Genomic DNA, 22,359 nt, shown 5'->3' with positions numbered 1-22,359 from the left:
CCAAGAAGAAGGAAGAGACCACAGAGAGTAAAAAGGGTGGTGTTCTCCGTACTGTGAGGCTAAAAGATATCCAAGAACTAAAAATAGGTCCACTTAGGAAACTCATAAGCAGGGAAAACCATAGACACAGATTATAATTTCAGGGTTTCTGGAAAGGCCTGCTATCTCTTCCTTACTCTTGGCTAGGCCCTTAAATTCCAAGTTTAGTTCATTATTTTATCTTAAGATTTTTATTTCTGTTAAATTGTTGATTTGTTTTAAATTTTCTATTGATTAAACTCAAGATGAATTTGTTTGTCAGCTATTTTTATGCGAATAACTAGACCAGTGGTTTTCTACTTATTTTGCCTCTAGACTACTCACGTGGGAAACATCACCATTATTTATGTCTTTTCATGACACACAATTACTTTGAGTCGGACTATAGTATGTTGTGGGAAGTTTCTTATCAGAATCTGGGGGAGTGAGTATAGTTAGCAAAAGCCATTTCTTTCTTCCTTCCTTCCTTCCTCCCTCCCTCCCTCCTTCCCTTCCTTCCTTCCTTCCTCCCTCCCTTCCTTCCTTCCTTTCTTTTTTAGCCATTTCTGATGCCCCCTCTCAGGCTTCTGCCCAGACCACTCCACAGCCTGGATCACCACATAGACCAAGAGTTTCTTGAAGGCAGGGATTCCCTGTAAAGCCCCAACATCGAGCCCAGTCCTTGGCCCACAGGATGTTCTTCATAAATATTTGTCAAGTAAATACAGATATTGATGGAGTAAGAGTGTAAAAAGATACTAGAGACCTGGATGTTTGGATAAAACAACTAGTAAGAAGCGGGAATGTTAACTACTTCCCAATGTGTCAAAGGCTAGCTTGTGGGGAGACAACATGTATAAAATTATAACAACATCTAACTCTTATCAGGAGTTTATTATGTGTCTGTCACTGTGCTAAGCAATATGCATTATCTCATTTAATGTTCACAGCAATCCTAAAAGATATGTACTGTTATTATTCCATTTTATAGATGTGGGAACTGAGTTTCAGAGAAGTAAGGTAGCTTGCCTACAGTCACACAACTGAGAAATGGTAAGGCATGGTCTCAAACCCAAGCAATCTGAATCCAGACCCCCAGTGCCATAGTGATCCAAAAACTTGGGGCGCCTGGGTGGTTCAGTCGGTTAAGCATCCAACTTGGGCTCAGGTCATGATCTCACAGTTGGTGAGTTTGAGTTTGAGCCCAGAGTCAGGCTCTGTGCTGACAGCTCAGAGCCTGGAGCTTGCTTTGGATTCTGTGTCTCCCTCTCTCTTGTGCCCTTCCTTGGCTTGTGTTCTCTTCCTCTCTCTCTCTCTCTCTCTCTTTCTCTCTCTCTCTCTCTCTCCCTCTCTTTCTCAAAATTTCAAAAACTGAAGTGCCTGAACACTGAGCACTGCATCAGATCCTTATCATGGCTTTTCTTTCCCCTTCACCACATGCCACACACCCCCCTCCCCATTTGGACATTTCTCCAAATGTTTCCAGACTCTAGATGTTACATCACTCCTTTTTTCCAACCTCAACCCCATCTTCAGAAATATGTGATTCTCTCACCCATCCTCTCTCAGGAACCCTCCCTCACCATGACAGCATCAGAGACTGGAAGATTTATTTCATTAGAAACACTCAGGGAGACTCTCCACCTTTGAGGAATGCCCCTGAGATCCACTCCCCTACCCACAGCAATCTAAGCACTCCTCACAGCCTTCTCCAGAGAGCCCACCTTCAGAGTCCCGCAGCCCAGGGCTCTGTTCTTCCCACCCCACACCTCCTTGTTGTTGCCTACTCCATTTGTGTCTCCTGGCACCTTTCAGTAGTTTTCCATTATGTGAGCTGACTAAAGCTAATGGGAGGGCCCAAGATCAGGGGTCCCAAGATGACCAACCTTTTCAACCCTCAGTAAAGCACTTGGTAAAGGCCTGATTTCCATGGTGACACCCCTGGGGATTGTTGCCATGGTAATGCTGGAGAGACACTGGCCATGGTGAACATTACCTCTCCTCTCTATTTTCCTTTATGAGACTCCCCCAAAGCTAAAGGGAGACCTGCTCCCCCTCTTCAGATATCAAAGGAATCCTAGGCCACCCCAAACAATACTGACTCTTATCCAATAACCCATCAGGTCCCAACCTAGCTTTTCCAAATAAGGTACTTGATGGTCCTGGATTTTTGCCTGCTTTTCTAAATGAAGTACTTGATAGTTCTGGATTTTGCCTGCCTACTAACCCATTAGGAGACCTGAGGGAGGAAATATTGTGGACACTTGAATGAATGAGGGAGAGAGCAACAGGGGGAGGGAGGGAGAGTGCATTGTCTTCTCTTACTGTCATCCCTCCCATGTCTGGTATAGAGGCAACAACAGCCCAGACAGCAGGCACCAGGACACTTTGCCCACCAAGACCAAAGCAGAGAAACACTTAAATGGGTCCAGTGAAAAAGTCACACTGGATTCTGAGTGACACAGAGAGCAAAACAAGGTACACAGCGCACAGACAGTGACCCAGACACCCTTCTACTATGACTCAGGCCATTAACTTTGGCTAAGTCCCATCCCCCAGATTGCCAGGAGAAGTCAGGGGAATGGGGGAGGGATAGGGCTGAAAAACCTATCTTTCTAGCTTATTTGCCAAGCAGAAAAAGCCCACAGACACTAGGGACTCTGAAGCCCAGAGCTAGCCGCAGTGCCGCAGAGGCAGAGAGGAGAGCCATTAGAGAAAGGAGCACGGACTGGGTTTGGAGAGATTACTGTCTCCCCCTTCACTCTTCCCTCGCCTTCCTAAAGCAGCTTCCTCCATTAATTCCTCAGATGCTGGGCCCCAAAGGGAGACCGAGGAGGAAAGAGGAAAGTGGGTAGGGGATTTCCTCCCCTTGGTGGGACTCAAGGGTCGCCTCAGAATCCCTTCTCCTATAGCCCTTCTCCTCCCAAATGAGCAAGGAATAGTCAGGCAAGCTCCAAGGATGCTGCCTGAGACAAAATGGCCCCCCAGCAGCATCTATCTCGGCCAGAGAGATTGACAGGAAGGGCTTGGGCAACGGAATATACACAGTGAGACAAAGGTGCAGCCCTGCAAATATCAGGCAAAACAGACAGGGAAGGACCAGCTGTGGAACTAAGATAGAATCTGAATTGGCAGGGGGCCCTGGGACTCTTTTCATCTCTCCCCCTTCTGCACCTTCTACTGTGTCTTTCCTGTTTAGCAAATTGGACAGATCAATACCACCATTCCTTCTCCCAACATCACCCCATGCCCCACGCCCGCCACACCGGGATGGCCTGAGAGCCTAAAGGAGTTTTTCAGACTTACCTGAAAAAAATAAAGCAAGGAAACTAGGCTTCACAGTAGAAGCCTTTTGTGGACGGGCTCTCCCATGACCACCTCCCTCCTGTTTCTCAGCCTTCATACTTCAGGGGACCATCAAGCTCCAACTCTCACAGCTAATGCTTGCTGTCCAGACTACTTGGAGAGGAGCCCCCAGGCTGGTCATGTTAGCCTGGCCAGACAGACCAGACTGTAAAGCCTAAGGCCCTTGAGGCAAAGAAAGACAAGAGCCCTCTGTATGTGGTGAACACACACATATGTAAGCACACACACAAGGCAGAGGCACCCATTTGAGTTCAGTTGGTGACAGCTCAGCATGGTGACAGACTGGGGTCCTTGGGGACGGGACATACAAGCAGGCTCTTCTTAAAACATGTTTATTCAAAGTCCCATTCTCACTGATTCAAAAGGCTCATGCTCCCTCCCCATCTTTCCTTAATTCCTTTAATAAGCATGCCTTGTGCCAAGCACTGTGGACCAAAGATATATAAACAGTGCTCCTGACCTTGACAGCAGTCCTCATATGTGCCCCTCCCTTCTCCAATTGGCTGCAATTTCCTGGCCCAGCACCCCTCAAAGCCTTACAGGACTCGACACCCAGATCCTTTCACCCCATAGCCTGACATCCCTACCAACCTCGGAAAGGAGGGGTGGGTGAAGAATTCCCTAGGAATTCCCTTTAGGCCATCACAGATAAAGATCCAGAAGAGAAATCTGTAGAGGCAGTGTGATAGGAAAATCTATTAGCTTTGGAGTTACAGATTAAGGTTCAGATCCATGAGTTAACAGTGTGACCTTGAGAAAGTCATTCAACTTCTTTGGGCCTCAATTTCCTCATCTGTAAAATGGAAACATTAATACCTACTTCAGAGTGTTGTTTTGAGGATTAAATAATACACATCAAGTAACAAACCCACAGGAAACATCAGTCCTCCTTAACAAGATCTCCTCCACGGATAGGGCTGTCATGATGAGGTAGAAGCGACTTGCTACTTTTTTTTACTGGATCATCAAGAGAAAGGATGAATAAGCAAGTACCTATCAAGACCTCAGGATTTGGTTATTTTTATTTGTTAGGGGGGACTGGGGTGTCTGAAATCCTCTTCCTACTGTACCTGGGAGGGAAAGGCAGACATTTCCTTAGGACCCCAGGGCCCCCTTCCCCGACTGGGTGTGGCATCAATGTATTCCTCAGAAAACCCTTCATCAGATCTGTGCCCTCAGCCCCAGTCTAGGCTGCAACCACTTCAGGGGCTGACGGAGGGCTTGGTCCTAGAGCCCACTCTCATTTATACCTCCACCCGCAGAAGCCCTGGACTGCCCACCTGTCATCTAGCCCATCCACTGGTCTACCCCCTCCCTTCCTGGGAGGTGGGGGTAGAGATCCGAGCCAATAACAAAGGGAAGATGCGCTTTCTCTAGGGGAGAGGGAAAACATCAGAAAAACATGGGACCGGCTCTGAGGGGTGCGGACGCTGCAGCGAGCAGCAAAGGGGAGTTGGGTCCCCCGACTGCGAGGAAGTAGCCCCCTCCCACTCTGCGGAGACTTGGCCACCAGCCTGGCCAGGCCACACCCAGTCATCCTGATGCAGGGGAGAGGAGGGGCTGCTGCGGAGGATGGAGGCTGAGCGGCGGGGAGGGGGTGCAGTGACAGCCAGGGGCTAAGACTCGGCGGGGGCGGGGTAGAATCTTCCCAAATTCCCTCCCGGGGCGACACTCACCCCAATAACGACGCTGTCGTCCCCTTGGAAAATTGGGATGAACTTGTCTCCCCGCAGAATCTCGGCCTGGTTCAGGGGCCGAAATCGGCAGAGCACCTTGATGCTGCATTCGTTGTTGGTCTCCGCCATGGTGGTCGCCGGCGACAGGCTGGGGCACTTCTCGGGCAGCTGGGCTGTGCGCGCTCCGGAGGAGGGGGGCTCAGCTGAAGCCGAGGCGGAGGACAGGTGCTCGGTCTCTGGGACCGAGGAAGCAGGTGGGGCGCCCGGGCGAAGGCTGGGGAGCAGGGCCGGGGCGCGCTTGCTCGCTCCTGCGGCACAGGGATGCAGGCGACCTGGGCGTCTGGTCCTCCTCTCTCGGCTCTCTGCCTCTCCGCCCCTCGCGCTGCAGCGCCGCGCTGCGGGCCTGGGCGGGGCGGCGGCGGGCGGGGCTTCCTTCGCGGGGGGCCTCCCGTTCGGCGTCTACCCGAAGGGGCGCCGGTTCTCTCCTCTCGCCTCCTCCCCCACCCCCGAAGCTCCTAGGTAACCTCGCCCTCACCCCTTCCCCACCCAAGTCACTCGCTGCATCCCAGCTCCCCACCTCCCTGGCCTGCCTGTCCCTCCCTCGGACTCCACCCCTCTGGAAGGGATAAGGGGACTGAGGTGGGCTTGTCGCCTGGGTAGGGAAGAGAGTCAACGGCGCGTGCACCCTTTTTATTCCGGGACATCCTCCTCCCCCACCCCCGCCCCGCCCCTGTCACTGTCCTCTCTCCATATTGAGAGCCTTCTTCTCACTCTCCATCCCCAACCCCCTCACACAAGATTCCCAACCCACTCAACTTTCAAGGGCAGCTGCCTACACCCCTGTGGAGGAGGGTGTCCAGGTCTCATTTTTCAGACAGGAGTGTCAGGGGAGAGGCTAGTCCCAACCCCTTCTACGTCCAAAGGTGCACTCGTTCCCCACTATACACACCAGGTCCCCGGTGTGAAGGAAAACAAACTCTGGTTCTGGGCTATTAGAATTCAAAAGCAGATAAAATTCTCATTTTTGCCTCCTAGGCTGGGGCTGGGCATAAGGTGGGCAGGAGAAGCTTTTGCAAGAGAAAGGGAGTCAGAAAACAATGAAGGAGGGGTAATGATGAGGGTGGGGAAGGCCACAAGGGCTTTGAGAACCTATAGGGCAGACCTCCGCCTTTAGGTTTCAGGCAGGTTTAGGCACCTATGTGTTTCCTGTCCAAGTTACCATTGCTCAGAGTCCCAACACCCCAGCCCCTTTCTCAGGCCTTGTTCTGTTTCTCCCCCTTCCCTAGCAAAATGAAAAAAGAAAACAAAAAAAAAGCCTTAGAGGTTCTTTGTCCTTCCTCCCCTCAGGTCAGACTCCTGCTGCAGCCCCTGGGCAGAACCACCTAGAAGCTGGCCAAATTGATTTTTCTTCACGTCACAGGCCTTGCTAGCCAACAGAGAGTTGGACTGCAGGAGTTGAGGCTCTAGGCCAAGGGGAGGAGTGGGGTGATGGGAGAAGGGAGGAGGGGATGGAAGTTTTGCCTAGCAATTGTCTAAGGTCACTTGGACATTATGAGGCAAAAGTGAGAGAATGGTGGCCTGGCCAGACAAGAACTAACTGCACAGAACTCAGCTGAGGGCTTCCCCTTGTTGGGCCTATACCTCTAACCCACCTTGAATCTTAAGGAAACCAAAGAAAAAGGGTCCAGCATAAGAAACCGGATAGATGGATGGAAGATGGGTAGAGGTTTGGGGAAAAAGCCAGGAGAGTATGCATAGAATGACAATGAGTTCCAAACTCAGGAACATCAGCATCTCTCCAGTCACTTGGTCTGGCACTATTTCTAAGTGTTGCAGCATCCTGAAAGCTCAGGAAGCCTTCTGGAAAACATCCCAAACTCAGGTCCCCAGGGACTCCAGGGTGGCAGCCTTAGTGGAGTTGCAAAAAAAATGCTTGTCTTAAAAACAAAACAAAACAAAACAAAAAACTTGTCTATGGAGGGTCAGGGACAAAAATGTACTGGGTATATGCCCCTCCCTCCCCAAAAAAAACCATCCACACATGATGCAGTAAGTTTTACATAAAGCTAGATTTATTAAGTTTCAAAGGATGGCCTTTCATTCTGAGAGTATGTCCTTCCTACTTTTCTACTAAGAAATGATGGTTATAGTAAACAGTGTTTTCTTTTTCTAGTGCAGTAATGGCAGAATTAATTTTAATTTTACTGAACTGTGAAAATTCAGAAGTCTGAAAACTATTAGTGAAGTGGTTAAGAGCACAGAGGGTGTTCATGGGGCGCCTCTCACCCACAGAGGGTGCCTCAATAGGTTGAGCTTCCGACTCCGGCTCAGGTCACGATCTCCTGGTTCCCAAGTTGGCACCCCGCCTTGGGCTCTATGCTGACAGCTTTGAGCTGGGAGCCTGGATCCTGGTTCAGATTCTGTGTGTATGTGTGTGTATGTGTGTGTGTGTGTGTTTCTCTCAAAAAAAAAAAAAAACCATTAAAAAAAAAGCGCAGAGTGTGTTCAGACATACAGCTACCACTTACCTATTTATGAACTTGAGATGGGATTGCCAGATTTGAAAAACAAAACAGGATGCCCAGTTAAATTTGAATTTCAGATTAAAAACTATTAGTGTGTGTGTGTGTGTGTGTGTGTATGTGTGTGTGTGTGTGTGTGTGTTAGTATATCCCAAAAATGATGTGGGGCATACTTATACTACAAAAACTATTATTTATCTGAAGTTCAAATATGCCTAGGCGTCCTGTATTTTATCTGATATCTCTAACTTGAGAAGATTATTTTCATTCCTAACATGACTAAGCCTTTACTAAATTTTACCTGCTATTATTGTTTTTGAAGCCCTTTCTGTGCCACAGCATGACAGGATGTGTGATTTTTATCTAGCCATTTAATTTCTGGAAGCCCAAACGAATTCTTCTGAAAAACAGGAATTATAAAACATTTATCATAGACCTGATGTAAAAATGAAAGAAAAGAAGTTGTGTGAAATAACTCCCAAGGCGCGTTATTGTCGTTCTCCGTCCAAGCCCCTATCGGCCAAGACTACAGGTCCCATAATCCCAGGCTGCGTCCCTCGCCATTACCTCATTCCCTGGCCGCATTTTCGCCAATCCCGGCTTCTCCAGGGGTGTGGTAGCGGGCTGTTCTCGCGACTTTTGCCTTGCCCTTCTCTCTCCTGTGCGATTCCTGTCGCGAGACTTCCTGCTCTCCGCCTCCTCCGCCGCTCCCTTTGCCGCCGCCTTAGCCCGGGACCCGGACCCAGCCTCTCCCCTACCCGAACACCGGCCCCGGCTCCGCCGAGGCCCCGGTCCCCCAACCCCGCCTCGCCGCCGCCATGGCGGACCCTAAGTACGCCGATCTTCCCGGCATTGTGAGTACAGGGCCAGCCCCGGCTCCCAGGACCGCACCCCCGACCTACTAAGGACCCCCAACAGACACTAACCCGTGACCCCTCCCGCCTGCAGCCCCTCCTCCGCCCCAGGGCTCCAGCCCCTGGCTCCCCGACGGGCCGCAGCACCCTCCGGAGTCTTCTGACCCGACTTGGCCCTGCCGCGGAATGGCTTACCAGGCCCCTTTTCCGGCAGTCGCCGGTTTCTCCGCCCAGACATCGTCTCTGGGCGCTTATCGCTTGTGCCCTAGTGTTTCTTCCAGCTGTGTCAGCACCACCCGTGTCTCCCTAAATCTCCCCATTATTCTCCCCCCCCCCCATCCCCACTCCAAACAGACATACCAGGCCACTTGGTGATGGCCTACAACCCGCCAAAGAAGAGGTTAACCTGGCAGAACCCTTCTTGTGCCAGATAGAAAATTCTGCCCTCCAAGAAACCCGACCACCCCCGTGGCCCACCCCCACATATGCCGACCTGTACCCTCCTTTTGTGTTGCCCTGCCTGCATTCTCAAGGGTGGGGGTTGGGTTACAGTACTTTTGAGTACTAAGGTCCTGAGTCACTCTAAACCTTTGTGCCAGTGTGCTAGGGTAGTGGTGTATAGGCTGTGGCCTAATTTGAAGATAGCCCTCTCCTACTTCTGATATAATGATTGCCAAGGGCCCGCCCCCATTCTGATTCAGGATAACATCTTTGTCATCACTTGCACTCGCCATCTACCATGAGGTCCCAGTTGTCCCTGCTGTCATCCCAATGCCTTCAAGACTGGGAACTGACATACAGTTCCCTGGGCAGGTGGAAGAGAAGGGACAGAATCTTGGCCTCACAGCCTGCCTTCTCTGTTAGCTTATTCAAATGGAGTGGTTTAGGGATATTGGTGGATGCTGGGTAATGAGGTAGGGTGGTCACTGCTTCTGTCTGCAGGCCAGGAACGAACCAGATGTTTATGAAACCAGCGACCTACCTGAGGATGATCAAGCGGAGTTTGATGCGGTAAGACCATGTGCTGCTTCAGGACTCCTCTGGACCCTAATCTCTCTCCCCTAGGCAGACCCTTTCCCTTTTCTGGTGAGCCACAACAATAAGCGGGTATGCCAACCCAGCCTGTAGGTTGCAATGAATCATGCCAGGAAGGAGATTGAAGTCAGTGGAATTATAGCCAACAAGTCCTGATCCTTGGGTTTTTTAAACAAAGTCGAAATATCTCTCAAAACAGTTTAGTTTGGGGCTAGTGATTTAGGTAGACCTCTGGATGCTAATCCATGGTAATGAATCATGGAGTCTGAGCACTTACAGACTACTTGAGGTTAGGAACTAGGCCTTTGATTTCGTAAAATATTTCACTCAATACATGTCCATTAGTGTATCCTACGAAGAGCTAGATTTTGAAGTATAGAGGAATACACTTTTACATGAATACCCAGTATCCTTTGAGCAAGGAGTGAGAAAATGATGTGGAGATTGTAGAAAGATAAGGAATATGGTCAGAGAAAAAAAATTGAGAAAGAACATAAATATTTCATATCAGCAAAGGAGAGTGTCTTAGCACTTTCAGATCTAAGATGAACTCTGAGGAAGGAATTAGCTGTGGACACATTTTAACCATGAGGGGAACCACTTAGCATTGTTTATTGAATGTGTTCATTCTGTGTCAGTTTTTGTGCAACGCAGAGGAATAAATGTCCCTACCCTCAAGGATCCCCCAGACTAGTGAGGGAGTTAGGATACATATAGGAAACATGTAGTAAACAAAATTAAGTGAATGGAAACCAACACAGTAAAAACTTGTATGTTAAGGGCCAAGGAGAACAAAGGTCTACTAGTAAAACGTGTCTTACAAGATGTGTTTTAGGTTCTATTCCAAAGAGAACTGGGCTGAGGTCACATGGATGATAAAGCAGGCTCAGTATGTGTGTCTGTAAGTCCTGTGGCTCTGTCTGTGGGGCTGGTTAATCCTGGAGAATGCTGGCTGCTGGCTTATAATGTATGGCTTGGCGTACTCTCTTATTCCTTACTTGGTTTCCCCTGTGTGGAAGTGGTTCCTACTTTGTGGGAACACCTTCCCTGTCGCCTCTCAGTGGTGTGTTCCTTGTGGCTTCTGTACTTTCTGGCATGTCAGTCTGTCCCCCAAGCTTGAGTATCTGGAGATAATGCAGATGTTGTCATTGCTGAAAGACCTGGGTGTGCACCTGTCACTCCAGATGTATCTTATTAGGAAGCTGCCTTTGACCTCACAGAGCAGGCGTGTATAAGCTGAGGACTTCAGTCCTCTGCCCTGTTTCAGAGACGGTTCAACTTTGGCCTAGGCCTCTGCCTATAAAGTATCAAGCCTTCATGGTGAGATGATCAATGGAAGTTTGTCCATTTGTCACTGACTAGCATACAGACTGGCAGTATCACAGCAATCCCCTTTCCAAACCAAAACATACATTGTAGTTTTCCTTTTGAAAGTACTGGAATATTTCTTAATAAGATGACAAGCGTGGACGCCCCTGAATGTGCAGCCGTGATTGGCTGTTTCTCCCCGTTGAAAAGCTTATTTCAGTAGTAAGTGGGGTGGCTGATAGGGAGAGGATACCCAAAGTGTTCACGTCCTGCAGCATACTGCCTAGGATGACAGAATAGGAGTGATGGGAGCTGGATGGTACATGCAGGAAGAGTCGAGTTGCCTGCGTCACCTAAGGCTCAACTAAATGACTCTTCATCACTAGGCAGGAGTGGGTGAGGTGGGGAGACCTTCAGCTGCTTCAGGAGCCCAGGTGGGGGCAGGGAGCTGAGATGTTTACTGATGTCAGCTAATTTCTCTGGCCTCTGGGTGTCCCTGTGGGCCTTAGGAGGACAGCCTTCGGGAAGTCAGCTGAGTAATGGTTCTGTTCCTGCTCTTAATATTGATGTAAATGTGCAACTTGAAGAGATGTGAGTTGTACTTAGTCCAGAAACCTCGTGTTGGTGAGGTCTGGATTGTCACTAGCAGCCTATAGCTTTTTCACCTGCCTTCCCAAGACCTAGCACAGATGACAGTGCACATCACCAGTATTGTGGCTGAACCACGAGGTGTTCAGTCACCTTCCTAACTCCCAGCAACGGAATGTTCTGCCTTAGTCTCCAGATTATTTTCAACTTTAATTTTATCAGTTTTTAAAATAGACAATATAGGCACATAGAGCAAAAGGGTCTTCCTAGCCCTGCCTGCCACCACTCCGTTCCCTTCCCTGAAGACAACCAATATGACCAAATCCTTATGGAACCTTTTGGGGGATCTCCAGATTTTTATTTAAAGAAATAACCAAAGTGTTGACCCTCACTATCTTTTAACCTTCTTCCTCTGATTTTCCCACTGTAGAAAAAAAAAATGAGGTGCTGGAGGAGATAATGTCCTCTAACATCCCTTAAAGATTGTAATTGCTAATTTAACCTAAACGTAAAAGTATTACAGTTCTCATAGTGTGGAGGGTGAGGGAGGAAAGTAGTGTAAAAGGGTTAAGTTTTGCTAAAGATGATCCTGATTTTCCTGTTATCCCTTTAAAACAATTTTAGCAGGAAGTAAAATATTCTAAAATGAATGGGCCAGGCAGATGCACAGGCTAGCCCTTTCCTCTTCAATCTGGGAGAATCTCATCTCTGTGTCTCAGACACTCCTAGGTCGATTTGGGTGCGGGGCTGTTTGGAGACTTTTTTTAAAATGTCTTATCAGGAAAGTTAATTCCCAACTGGAATTCCCTCCCTGCTGGGCCCACAGCCTGCTTTGGGTCGGTAAGGCATTCTGCTCATGGCTTTTGAACTGCTGGAGCAAGGAAAGTGAACTTAGAAAACCTCCCTAGAAACAGGGTATAGTTTCTCCCTTTATGCCTTATCCATCTCTAATGCCATGTGAAAGGGGAGAGGTGACCTAGCCATAGTTCGATGGGGCCCTGGCAGAGGCTGTTCTTCAAAGGGCAGATACTGCGGAACCCTTCCCCGGCCCGAGATGAGAAACAGTACGTTGTCTTCCTTATGGTTTGAGATATCATAGAGTTTGCTTGATTGTGTTCATTGACTGTTGGCACTCTTGAACTTACCTGAGTTTTTCCTAATGCTTCCCCCATCCTCCCTCCTCACCACCTTGCCTGGACACTAGTTTGCACAAGTAAGACCATTCGATGCTTCTTCTCTGCATGTTTTTTTTTTCATCTGCCATCTTGCATGCAATGCGCTGTCACTGTGCTATTGGTGTAGCTAATCGTTTTACATTCTATTGAGTCCCTAGCGGAGTCACTAAGGGGCCTGCTGGCCTTGTGTTTAAAAATCATTAATCCAGGTTTAGAAGTACAACTATGGTCCATGAATCATTGTCTCTTTCCCTTATGGGGTCTGCAAAATAAAACTGTCCAGTGGAGGATGGAATAGAAACAGGGAGGCTAGGAATGCTTTTGGATATGAGGCATTTAGAGGCTGGAGTTAGAAGGGGGTTGGCTTTTTTCTCCTCAGAGTGAAATGAAGTTAGGAGAAAAGGACTGTTAGCCATTCTGGACAAGGGTGAAGAACAAGGAGGACAATCACAGTCCTCACTTCCTAGCTGTATGTAGATTACCCCTTGGAAAAACTCGTTTTAATGTTCCTGTGCTAAGCCTTTAGACAAAGGTAAATGGGATGGAAAAGGAGTGTTACGTGCAATTTTAAAGTAATAACTTGGGTTATTTGTGCTTTCATGAGTCTCTATTTCTGTACCCCTCCTGACCATGGATGAATGGTCAGCACTGTGTTGATCCATCCTGGACAGTTTTATTCTACAGCACTCTCCAACTTCCTTGTCATCGTGGTTCTGAACTTCTCCTGGCTGCAGTGTTGGCATAGAGCTCAGAGAGCAGCAGTGGCCTCTTTCCCTGTCTGATCTAGAACCTCAGGTCTTGCCCTCTGAGGCACAGCCATTAAGCCAAACAGTCCTGGGGAGTCAGGGGGTCCATTAGTGAGAGGGACTGGAAGTCATGTACCAGGTAAGCTGGTACCTGAGTTCAGGGCACTTCGAATTTTCCAATCGAGGTGGCTGGGTGTACTGTTTCCATGGTGACTGTCACTACTCTAGGTTATAAGAATGATGATGAGGAAAAACTCATCATCCCACAATGCACCCGTGGGACAGCCCTGGAGATGGTATATACTGTTTACAAACTAATATACCACTTTTCCTTTTCTTTGATTTTCTGTCCTCCCGCATTCTGCTTGTTCCTTATGATTTGAACTTGAGCTTACGGCTCAATGTTCTCTCCTTCTTTGAGTTTCTCCCAAGCTGGTTTTAGCTTGGTGGGGCAAGTAAGAGAAAGGTAGTGTGTGTGTGTGCCTCCCCTCGTATGTTTGCATGCGTGCACCTGTGAGTGCTTCTACTCACTCTGCGCAGAGACATCCCAGTGTAGACCACAGGGCCTGGATCCGCCTCGACCCTGAGCTGAAACAGGAGTCTTGGATTAGCTGGACCCTGGCATCAGACAGGACGGAGAGGTTGAGGCTCAGGTGTACCTAGCTGAAATCTCTGGGGCAGGAAGCACTTGTCTTTGTCCCAGCATGCATTTTCATATACACAGCCATCTTCAATCCTCCACCATTCTGTGTGCCCATCAGTAGAGCTCCTGGAGAGGCAGGGCATACAGCTAGATTTCCCCTCCTGGCACTTCTTCACCAATCTTGCTTAGAAGCGAGAACTTTATCTATGTGGCTGGACTCAAGGAAGGCCTCTTTAAAATATTCTTACCTTTCCCTCTTGTCCACCCGCTAACTTCTGTGAACCTTGAGAACAGAGGGTTGAAGAAACATTTTCTGCACATGTGCTGGTAGCCCGTGAATCTTGGTGTCCTCTACACTTTTTGTGCTAGCACATCGTGGCCCAGTTGCTCTGGTTCCCTCAGTGCTGCAGGGCGAGTTACCAACTAATCAAGATGGATACAAACACACTGGACTATCCAAGGGACCAGGACTTGCCCTGTCTCTACTCTGACAGCAGAGAATGAGAACGGAGCTGCAATTAGGGACTTCATATTTCCTGAAACTCACCATCTCCTGACATATTTTGTTCTGCCTAACTTAAAGTCATATCAAACCATCCACATGGGCACCCTCATTGTCACCGATTCTGCTATCCAAATGTCTAATTCTTCAAGACTAGAGAAACCAAGAGACAGCGAGACTTGAACCATGAGCTCCCACCTTGAGAATTGTGAGCCCTCAATCAGCTACATGTCCTCAGAATCTCCATAGCCTCTGCTTCGCATTCTGCCTTGTCCACCTCAGCCTTGTCTCCCCCCACTTTCCTGTTCCATGCCACTAGCTTGCAACATCTCACTAGTTCCCAGATGATTTTAAATTGCTGCCAATGGCAAAGCTTCATGACAGTCTCCCCACCAGAGAGGAAAGGGTCCCAGGCTCTTCTTTCTCTTGGGGTATGTGGTGACTCCAGGTGAAACTTCTTGGCCCCCAAATTTTGCTAGGCTCCCCTGGGCCCTATGGTGCAGTGTGTTTGAAGCTATCATATAGTGCATGTGACAATTTGCTAATAACAATTTTGTCTTTTTTTTCCCTCCCTCACCCCCATTTCCCCACTCCCTTTCCTTTTAACTCTTTTGATTTTCTCACCTCTGGGGAAACCACAAGGAGCTGGTAAGAAGCCTGACCTTTCATCTGCTTTTTAATGGGGTGTGCTGTGATGGGCAGTTGTTCCTCTGTCCTTTTGTCTCTGCTAAATCTTTAATCCCTCTATCCAGCCCCTCCCTAGCTGACAGCCTTTTCCCATCTTCCAAATCACTGTAATGATACTGCCCCTAGCCCATGCCCCCAGATCTCTGAGACACTGGCGGAGTGGGTGCCACTGGAGGACTGAACAGTGTCGGCCACCTGAGTCTCTGGGGCCACATCCTTGGAGAGGCTCTGAGATGATGCCCGCGTCGGGCAGCTCCTCTCCTGATCCAGAACATGATCCTAAGTGGGAATAGTGACATGAAAGCACTGTTCATTCTTGTTACCGTCCAGGACCTCTGAGACTCACGGTTTGCGTGTTGATCCTTTTCTGCTCGTCTCCTTCCCTATTTAGGAAGCATGTAAGAAAGTAGGTTCTCATCAACATAGTGCCTGGCCCAAAATAAGGGCTTAACAAATGGTATCTATGATTAATTTCATTCCTTGGTCTATAGTCTGTGCTTCCCATTTCTCTTTTTAGGAGGATTTTTTTTTTTTTTTTTTAATGGATTTCTACTTCATTGGCCTTGACTGGAGCACTCACAGGGAGGAGTGGCATACTCTTGATTATGAACTTAAGAGAAGGTGGTTGCCACTCCTGATCAGGAGTCCTTCTCAGACAGGAGAGGCCAGAGACTACTCAGTTATTTGGCCTGTGGGTGTTCTAGCCAAACATTTCAGAGAAGGTTAAAGAGCTGATAATTTGGAGCCCAGTTGTCTCTTTACCCTTGCATTATGGGACATCGAGTCCTTTTGTTTTCCGTTAATCTTTAGCTCTTGCTCCTCTGCTCAGCACTTCCCTGAAGAAGAGGTAAAGATCAAAGTTGATGTTTTCTCCTTACTCCGTCCTTTCCCTTATTTTTAAAGCTGCCACTCACACTGATTCCTTCTCCAGTAGCAGACCGGAGATGCTGCTGCTCTTCATGATGTCTCTCCATCATCATCCTCCACCCCCACCCCCAATACCCACACACAGGCAGAGACTCTGTCTAGTCCCGGCTGCACATTAGAATCATCTGGGTAGCTTTTCAACTGGCCTGCTATCCCAACCCTACCCCAGAACAATTAAATCAGAATCTACAGAGGCGAGCCCAAGCCTCTTTTTTTAAATTTTAATTGTCTTTTGATTTGTTTTTACATTTTCTAAGTGATGCAACTGTGCAGGCAGGGGTGAGAACCATTGTTGTAGTGAAAGGAAAGACTCACTTTGCTTCCTGTAGAAGATGGAGATGGCATCCTCAGCACAAAAGAACTTCTGGTCTCCTCCCTGCTCCTTCAGTAATGTAGAGAGAGCTGTCGGACTGCTGACAAGTGATGGGGTTGGGTAGTTTGGAGTGCCCCGGCTTGGTGTAGTTACTGGAATCTGAACAGCCAGTCGATAACTAGTAAGGAGGGAACCTCTCTGCTTCGGTCCCTAGGGTAAATTGTCTTTATCCTTCTCTTCACCACGCGCCCTATTTATGGAAGAGCTAGTGCTTGAGACACGGCCAAGGACTCAGGGAGAACAGTTAGGTGCTGCAGCTTCTCTTCGAAAAGATGCTGGGCCACCTCCGTGTCAGGACCTAGGCGTGGCCCTTACCCACAGGTCCTCGTGGCAAGCAGATGGCACATACGCTTATCGCTTCTAAGATGTCCCTTAGAGAATACATTACTCTCTTGCCTGTTTTCTGTGTGCCCTGAACTCCCCACCCTCATGGCAGCCTGGAAACAGGGCTGCTGGTCAGGCCCTCTGCCAACCTTCCTCTTGTGTCTAAGAGTTGGTGTCTTCCCTTCAGCAGCGTATTCACCCTGGGAGTTAGCAGCTTGCTTGTCTGCCATCCTTCCTCTCCCCAACCCCCAGGAGGATGGAAGGTTAGCTTGAAATGGCCTTCCTCAGCAGCAAGGAAATTTACTTTCGGGAGGGGGAGGTTAAAAGAGGTCAGGTTGGTTTCTTGCCCTGAGTGCATGGTGTGTGCCAGATAAGCGGGAGGGCCCAGTTGGATGGGGTCGGGGGATGGGAGGCTTATGTACAGAGTGGGTGGGGAGGTTATGCTACCTCTGTTCCCACTTGAATCAGGGTGTTAATATTTATACAACTGAGACTAAATTTACCGGGAAGCTTCCGTTTCCTAGGCTGAGCCTAGCTCAGCAGCTTGGAGTGGAACTGCCCTTCTCTTCCCTTGGGAAAGTAGGGCGCAGTCTCCTCTAATGGTTTGGGGATTTTGTGGGGTCAGGGAAGCCTGGGGGGAGAATGAATCTGCCCTTGGCCTAAACTACCTATTCCTGCAGGAGGAGCTGACGAGCACAAGTGTGGAGCACATCATTGTCAATCCCAATGCTGCCTATGACAAGTTCAAAGACAAGAGAGTGGGGACAAAGGGACTTGGTGAGACCAGGCTGGAAATTGTTGGGGGGAGGCCTATCCTCAGGCGGTGGTGACTTTTGCTTTGGGGAAAGGGTCGTTCATGGAGATCTCTCATGGTAGCCCTGACAGTCAAGTCACTTGAACCCATGACTGCCTTGGGCCTAGATCAGGCCCTCAATTCTATCTTCTTTTCTTGGCAGATTTCTCAGATCGTATTGGAAAAACCAAGAGAACAGGATATGAATCTGGAGAATATGAGATGGTTTGTTGTGTGTGTGTTGGTGGGGATGGTACAGTGATCCTGTTTAGGAGAGAAACCAAAGGATACAGTCAGGCTTCTGAGTTTTTCTCTCATTAGGGGTCCTGAGGAACCCAGCAGGATACAGTCGGGATGCTTAGTCCCCCTGCTGTTTGCTCTGGAGAGTCTCCAGCCCTCTAGCCACCTCCAGTTTTTCTGTACTAGGCTGTTGTGAATTCTGAGGTGGATAGGATACCCTTATAACTTGGGCCCAGGGTTTGGATAAATTCTTTTCTCTTTTTTTTTTTTTTTTTTTTTTACTTTAATGTGTATTTATTTTTGAGAGACAGAGAGAGACAGCATGAGCTGGGGAGGGTCAGAGAGAGAGGGAGACACAGAATCTGAAGCAGGCTCCAGGCTCTGAGCTGCCAGCACAGAGCCCAATGCGGGGCTTGAACCCACGGGCCGCGAGATCATGACCTGAGCCGAAGTCGGACGCTCAACCGACTGAGCCACCCAGGCGCCCCTTGGATAAATTCTTGAAGCTCCCTGTATTAAGAGGTGTAACTTCCCTGTCTGTGCTTGCTCTCTAGCTTGGAGAGGGTCTGGGAGTGAAGGAGACCCCACAGCAAAAGTACCAGCGACTACTGCATGAGGTCCAAGAGCTGACAACTGAAGTTGAGAAAATCAAGGTAACTAAACTCTCTTCTCCCCTCCCTGCTCTGACTTATGTCGCAGAGGAGGACCTCACAGCAGGAGGAGAAACATTCCCTAAGCTCCTGGCTAAGGGAGCTGAGGTTCCTAGATTTAGGAATATACATAAATCTACATTCAATGCCATAGATGGGTAAGAACCATCCAGTGACTTCCAGCCACTGCTGTTTTTTTTAAGTTTATTTATTTATTTTGAGAGAGAGAGAGGGAGAGAGAATGAATGGGGGAGGGACAGAGAGAGAGGGAGAATCCCAAGCATGCTCCCAAGGTCAGCACAGAGCCTGATGTGGGGCTCAAACTCATGAAACTGTGAGATCACCACCTGAGCCGAAATCAACAATTGGATGCTTAACCGACTGAGCCACCCAGGCGCCCCTAGCCACAGCGATTTTTAAGGGTCTTGATCCTCTTTTTTTTGGTCTTAATTCACACTTGCCACCCCTCATTGTCTACTTCACACCAGACAACGGTGAAGGAGGCGGCCACTGAAGAGAAGCTGACCCCCGTGGTACTGGCTAAACAGCTAGCAGCCCTGAAGCAGCAGCTCGTTGCTTCCCACCTAGAGAAGCTGCTGGGACCAGATGCGGCGATCAACCTCACTGACCCCGATGGAGCTCTGGCTAAGTGGGTGCCCTACGTGGTTGGGAAATCATTGCTGATTGGGGCACAGGGGGACTCAGCCAGGTGCTGGCCAGGATACTAAGGGGAGAGGTAGCCCAGTTTTTCCTTAATGCCGAACATGAGGCAGAAATGACAGTGACTGGGCTGGCCCACATGCTTCAAGACTTGATCTTATTACTTGGTCTCCTGGCCCAGGCGCCTACTGCTGCAGCTGGAAGCAACAAAAAACAGCAAAGGAGCTGGTTCAGGGGGAAAGACCACCAGTGGGACCCCTGCAGATAGTAGCCTTGTCACTTACGAACTACATTCTCGGCCCGAACAGGACAAATTCTCTCAAGCTGCCAAAGTAAGTGTGGGCGTAAGGTGGTTGGGGGGCCAGGGTGAGGTGGCCCTAAAGACTTTCCTGCCTCCCTCCAAGGGATCGGATCTGAGGAGAGGGTGCTGGGAATGCTTCTGATTCCTCCTGATGTCTTGTTCCAGGTTTCCTCACCCATCTACTTTCAGTTAAGATTTTAAGATTGTGACTAGGGATGTGTTCCAGAGAAAGGAGTCCCTGGGCAGAGTAGAGAGGAGGAGAGAGGGGAATGGCAAGTGGACAAGCAGAGAAGAGCAGGATCTTAGTGCCCGCTGCAGCAGCAGGGAGGCGGGTGGCGAATCGCACCTCCTTTCTCCTCTCTAGGTTGCAGAACTTGAGAAGCGCCTGACAGAGCTGGAAGCGACCGTCCGCTGTGACCAGGATGCTCAGGTCAGGTGCTCTCCTCTACTTAGTCTGACCCTTGGATCCCACACCCTTCTTCCTAATGTCCACAGCATTCCACAGAACCCTGGAAAGAGTGGGAAGGGCTTCAGTTATCGGACCAGCCAGTGGGTTGCCAGCTAGAACCAGAAAGGATGGGAGAAGGTAATAATCATGTGGAGATACAAGAACCACTGATTTCTTTCCTCCTTTTCCCAACTAGAATCCCCTTTCAGCAGGTCTACAGGGAGCCTCTCTTATGGTGAGTGTAAAAGGAACCGGTGTTAGGATTACAGAGGTGATACTGGGATCGGGGTTGCTTGGAGAACAGTGTTTGGGTGTGTAGCTCTATACTTAATTCCCTTCAGTGGAATAGGGGGTGGGCTCTTCTAGTCTGATCCTTTCTCTCTCATGAAGTTTGTCCCAACCCCCACCCCCAGGAGACTGTAGAGCTGTTGCAAGCAAAGGTGAACGCCCTGGACCTTGCAGTTTTGGACCAAGTGGAGGCTCGGCTACAGGTACTAAGTGGAGGGCAAACTGGATTACAGGTATCTTGGGACTTTGGAAGCCCTGGGTGCCCTGTCAACCTTAAGTCTGTGTTTTCAGAGTGTCCTGGGAAAGGTGAATGAGATTGCCAAGCATAAAGCTTCTGTAGAGGATGCAGATACACAAAGCAAGGTCAGGAAGAGCCCTTTCCCTCATTTTTATACCCTTTCCTGTTCCCTCGTGTTCTCGGAGTCCTTCTGGTGGTCCTGCCAGAGCGTGGGAGCATTGACTCCCAGGTGCTGTCTTCATAAGCTCTGATCAGCTGAGAAAGTCAGGGCAGTGTTTCAGTCCTGTCCCACCCTACTGAAATGACCCGTGTGTACTTCGCTCAGCCACCCCCTCTGGGCCCTGTCATGTCCCCCCCACCCCCAGGTGCATCAGCTATATGAAACCATACAGCGCTGGAGCCCCATCGCCTCCACCCTTCCAGAGCTGGTGCAGAGACTTGTCACCATCAAGCAGCTGCATGAGCAAGGTGGGAGGCCGGCGGCCAGGGGAACTACGAAGTGGAAAGTGGGCAGTCTTTGTTTCCTTCCCTCTTGGATTCTAACCTCACCCGTCTCTTTCTTACCTTCTCTTGCAGCCATGCAGTTTGGTCAGCTCCTAACACACTTGGACACCACACAGCAGATGATTGCTAGTTCCCTCAAGGACAACACCACCCTCTTGACCCAGGTGTGTGCCCCTCTATTAGTCTGCAGCCTCCCTTCGCTAGCACAGACTAGTGGGTTCTGCCTTGGCCCACATCGTAGCACGTTATTGTGGCAGGAGTTTGCTCTGTCTACTGTGTTTCAGTGGTCATGGGACCTTTGACAACTGCTTCACCTGGGATCTTCCATCTCACCATCGGGAAAACTATACCTACCTCAGGGTTGTGCGGATTAGGTGAAACACCAACGGGTGAATTGTTAGGAGTCCAGTGAACTTCAGTTTTTCCTGTAACACCTACCCCGTCCTCATCCAAATGCTCCTGTATCCAGAGCACGGCACATCGGGAGGAACATGGACTTTGAAGTCAACAGCCAGCCTCCAGCCTAGTTCTGCCACCTCTTCTCTGACACTGGGCAGAGCCTCACGTTCTTCATTCTTACCAGTGCCCAGCACATAGTCCTCAGTTTCTCTCGGAAGGCACTGTTTTCAGTGCTGAGGGCAGAATTAAAGCTGAGAAGCCCAACACGATAGGACCGTCAAGATAAATGAAAAAATATATCAAGTACAGTATGTCCTTCCTGTACACGGCAGTTTCCTTAAGTTTTGAGTCCATAAAAACCCTCACTTCAACAAAATCTTACATGTCCCTCATCACGTGAAACAGATCAAAGAATGGTACTGCTTGAGTCCTGCCTGCGTGGCAGATCCTAAGCTGGGTCCGTCGGACTCCAGAGGTATTTAAAAACTGCTGCTGTAACCTCCCTGCTCCAGGGCCCGTCAGCTAGGCTTCCATGTCTCTTTTGTCTTCTCTAAGAGAACTTCTCCAGGTCCTCATCCAGGTAAGCACCTGGACCTGACAAAGAGTAAAACATCTCTGTTATTTTCTAGGTGCAGACAACCATGCGTGAAAACCTGTCCACAGTTGAGGGGAATTTTGCCAACATTGATGAACGGATGAAGAAACTGGGAAAGTGAGCACCTTTAAGAGATGCGGAAGAGGGGTAATCCCTACCCCTTTGAACTCTGTTAACAGCTTATATAGGGTTTCTCCTTCATTATAACTCTCACATCCCCATCCCATTTGACACTGGGGGCAAGGGGTTCTTCTTGCATGTGGGGTTTACACCCCTCCTCTGATGAATACAGACTGGTAGTGGGGGGGGGAGGGACATGACACTGTGGTCTCCCCTCAGGCCTCGGGGACACGGGCCCAGCCACATGCCAGCTCCTGTCCAGTACTGCTTTGCCTGGGGTGGGGAAGGATTGGGCCCGGTCCTCCAGCACAGCTCCTGTGGCTGGTTGTAATACCGTACAACTGTTTCTGACCATTAAATGCCGTTGTACTCTGCGTGA

General features: G+C 49.2%; 2 protein-coding genes across 5 annotated transcripts in view; one reads left to right on the top strand and one right to left on the bottom strand.

Annotated features, from left to right (window-relative positions):
* The window catches only part of KIF5A (kinesin family member 5A), a 31,322-nt gene extending 25,885 nt beyond the window's left edge, over positions 1-5,437 (bottom strand). For both annotated transcript variants that reach the window (XM_043564587.1, XM_043564588.1), the window contains exon 1: positions 5,061-5,437. In XM_043564587.1, coding sequence (XP_043420522.1) covers positions 5,061-5,189 — 129 coding nt within the window. In that variant the 5' untranslated portion in view covers positions 5,190-5,437. The remainder of the gene's footprint in view (positions 1-5,060) is intronic.
* Positions 5,438-8,229: 2,792 nt separating this feature from the next.
* On the top strand, positions 8,230-22,359 carry DCTN2 (dynactin subunit 2). Of its 3 annotated transcripts, XM_043564583.1 has the most exons (16): positions 8,230-8,436; positions 9,379-9,447; positions 12,572-12,580; positions 15,076-15,081; positions 17,425-17,521; positions 17,701-17,762; positions 18,332-18,430; positions 18,916-19,076; positions 19,269-19,419; positions 19,753-19,818; positions 20,033-20,071; positions 20,250-20,327; positions 20,416-20,487; positions 20,728-20,830; positions 20,939-21,030; positions 21,895-22,359. In XM_043564583.1, exons 1-16 carry the CDS (start codon positions 8,401-8,403, stop codon positions 21,979-21,981), a joined length of 1,227 nt encoding a protein of 408 aa, XP_043420518.1. In that variant the 5' UTR covers positions 8,230-8,400; the 3' UTR covers positions 21,982-22,359. The 3 variants fall into 3 exon arrangements, with proteins under 3 accessions (XP_043420518.1, XP_043420519.1, XP_043420520.1); XM_043564584.1 differs by lacking the exon at positions 12,572-12,580 and having other exon boundaries at positions 8,231-8,436; XM_043564585.1 differs by lacking the exons at positions 12,572-12,580; positions 15,076-15,081 and having other exon boundaries at positions 8,231-8,436.

This window comes from Prionailurus bengalensis, chromosome B4, assembly GCF_016509475.1.
Source record: "Prionailurus bengalensis isolate Pbe53 chromosome B4, Fcat_Pben_1.1_paternal_pri, whole genome shotgun sequence".
NCBI classification, from domain to species: domain Eukaryota; kingdom Metazoa; phylum Chordata; class Mammalia; order Carnivora; family Felidae; genus Prionailurus; species Prionailurus bengalensis.
Note: the sequence above shows the minus strand (reverse complement) of the source record. Positions and strands in the feature narration are given on the sequence as shown.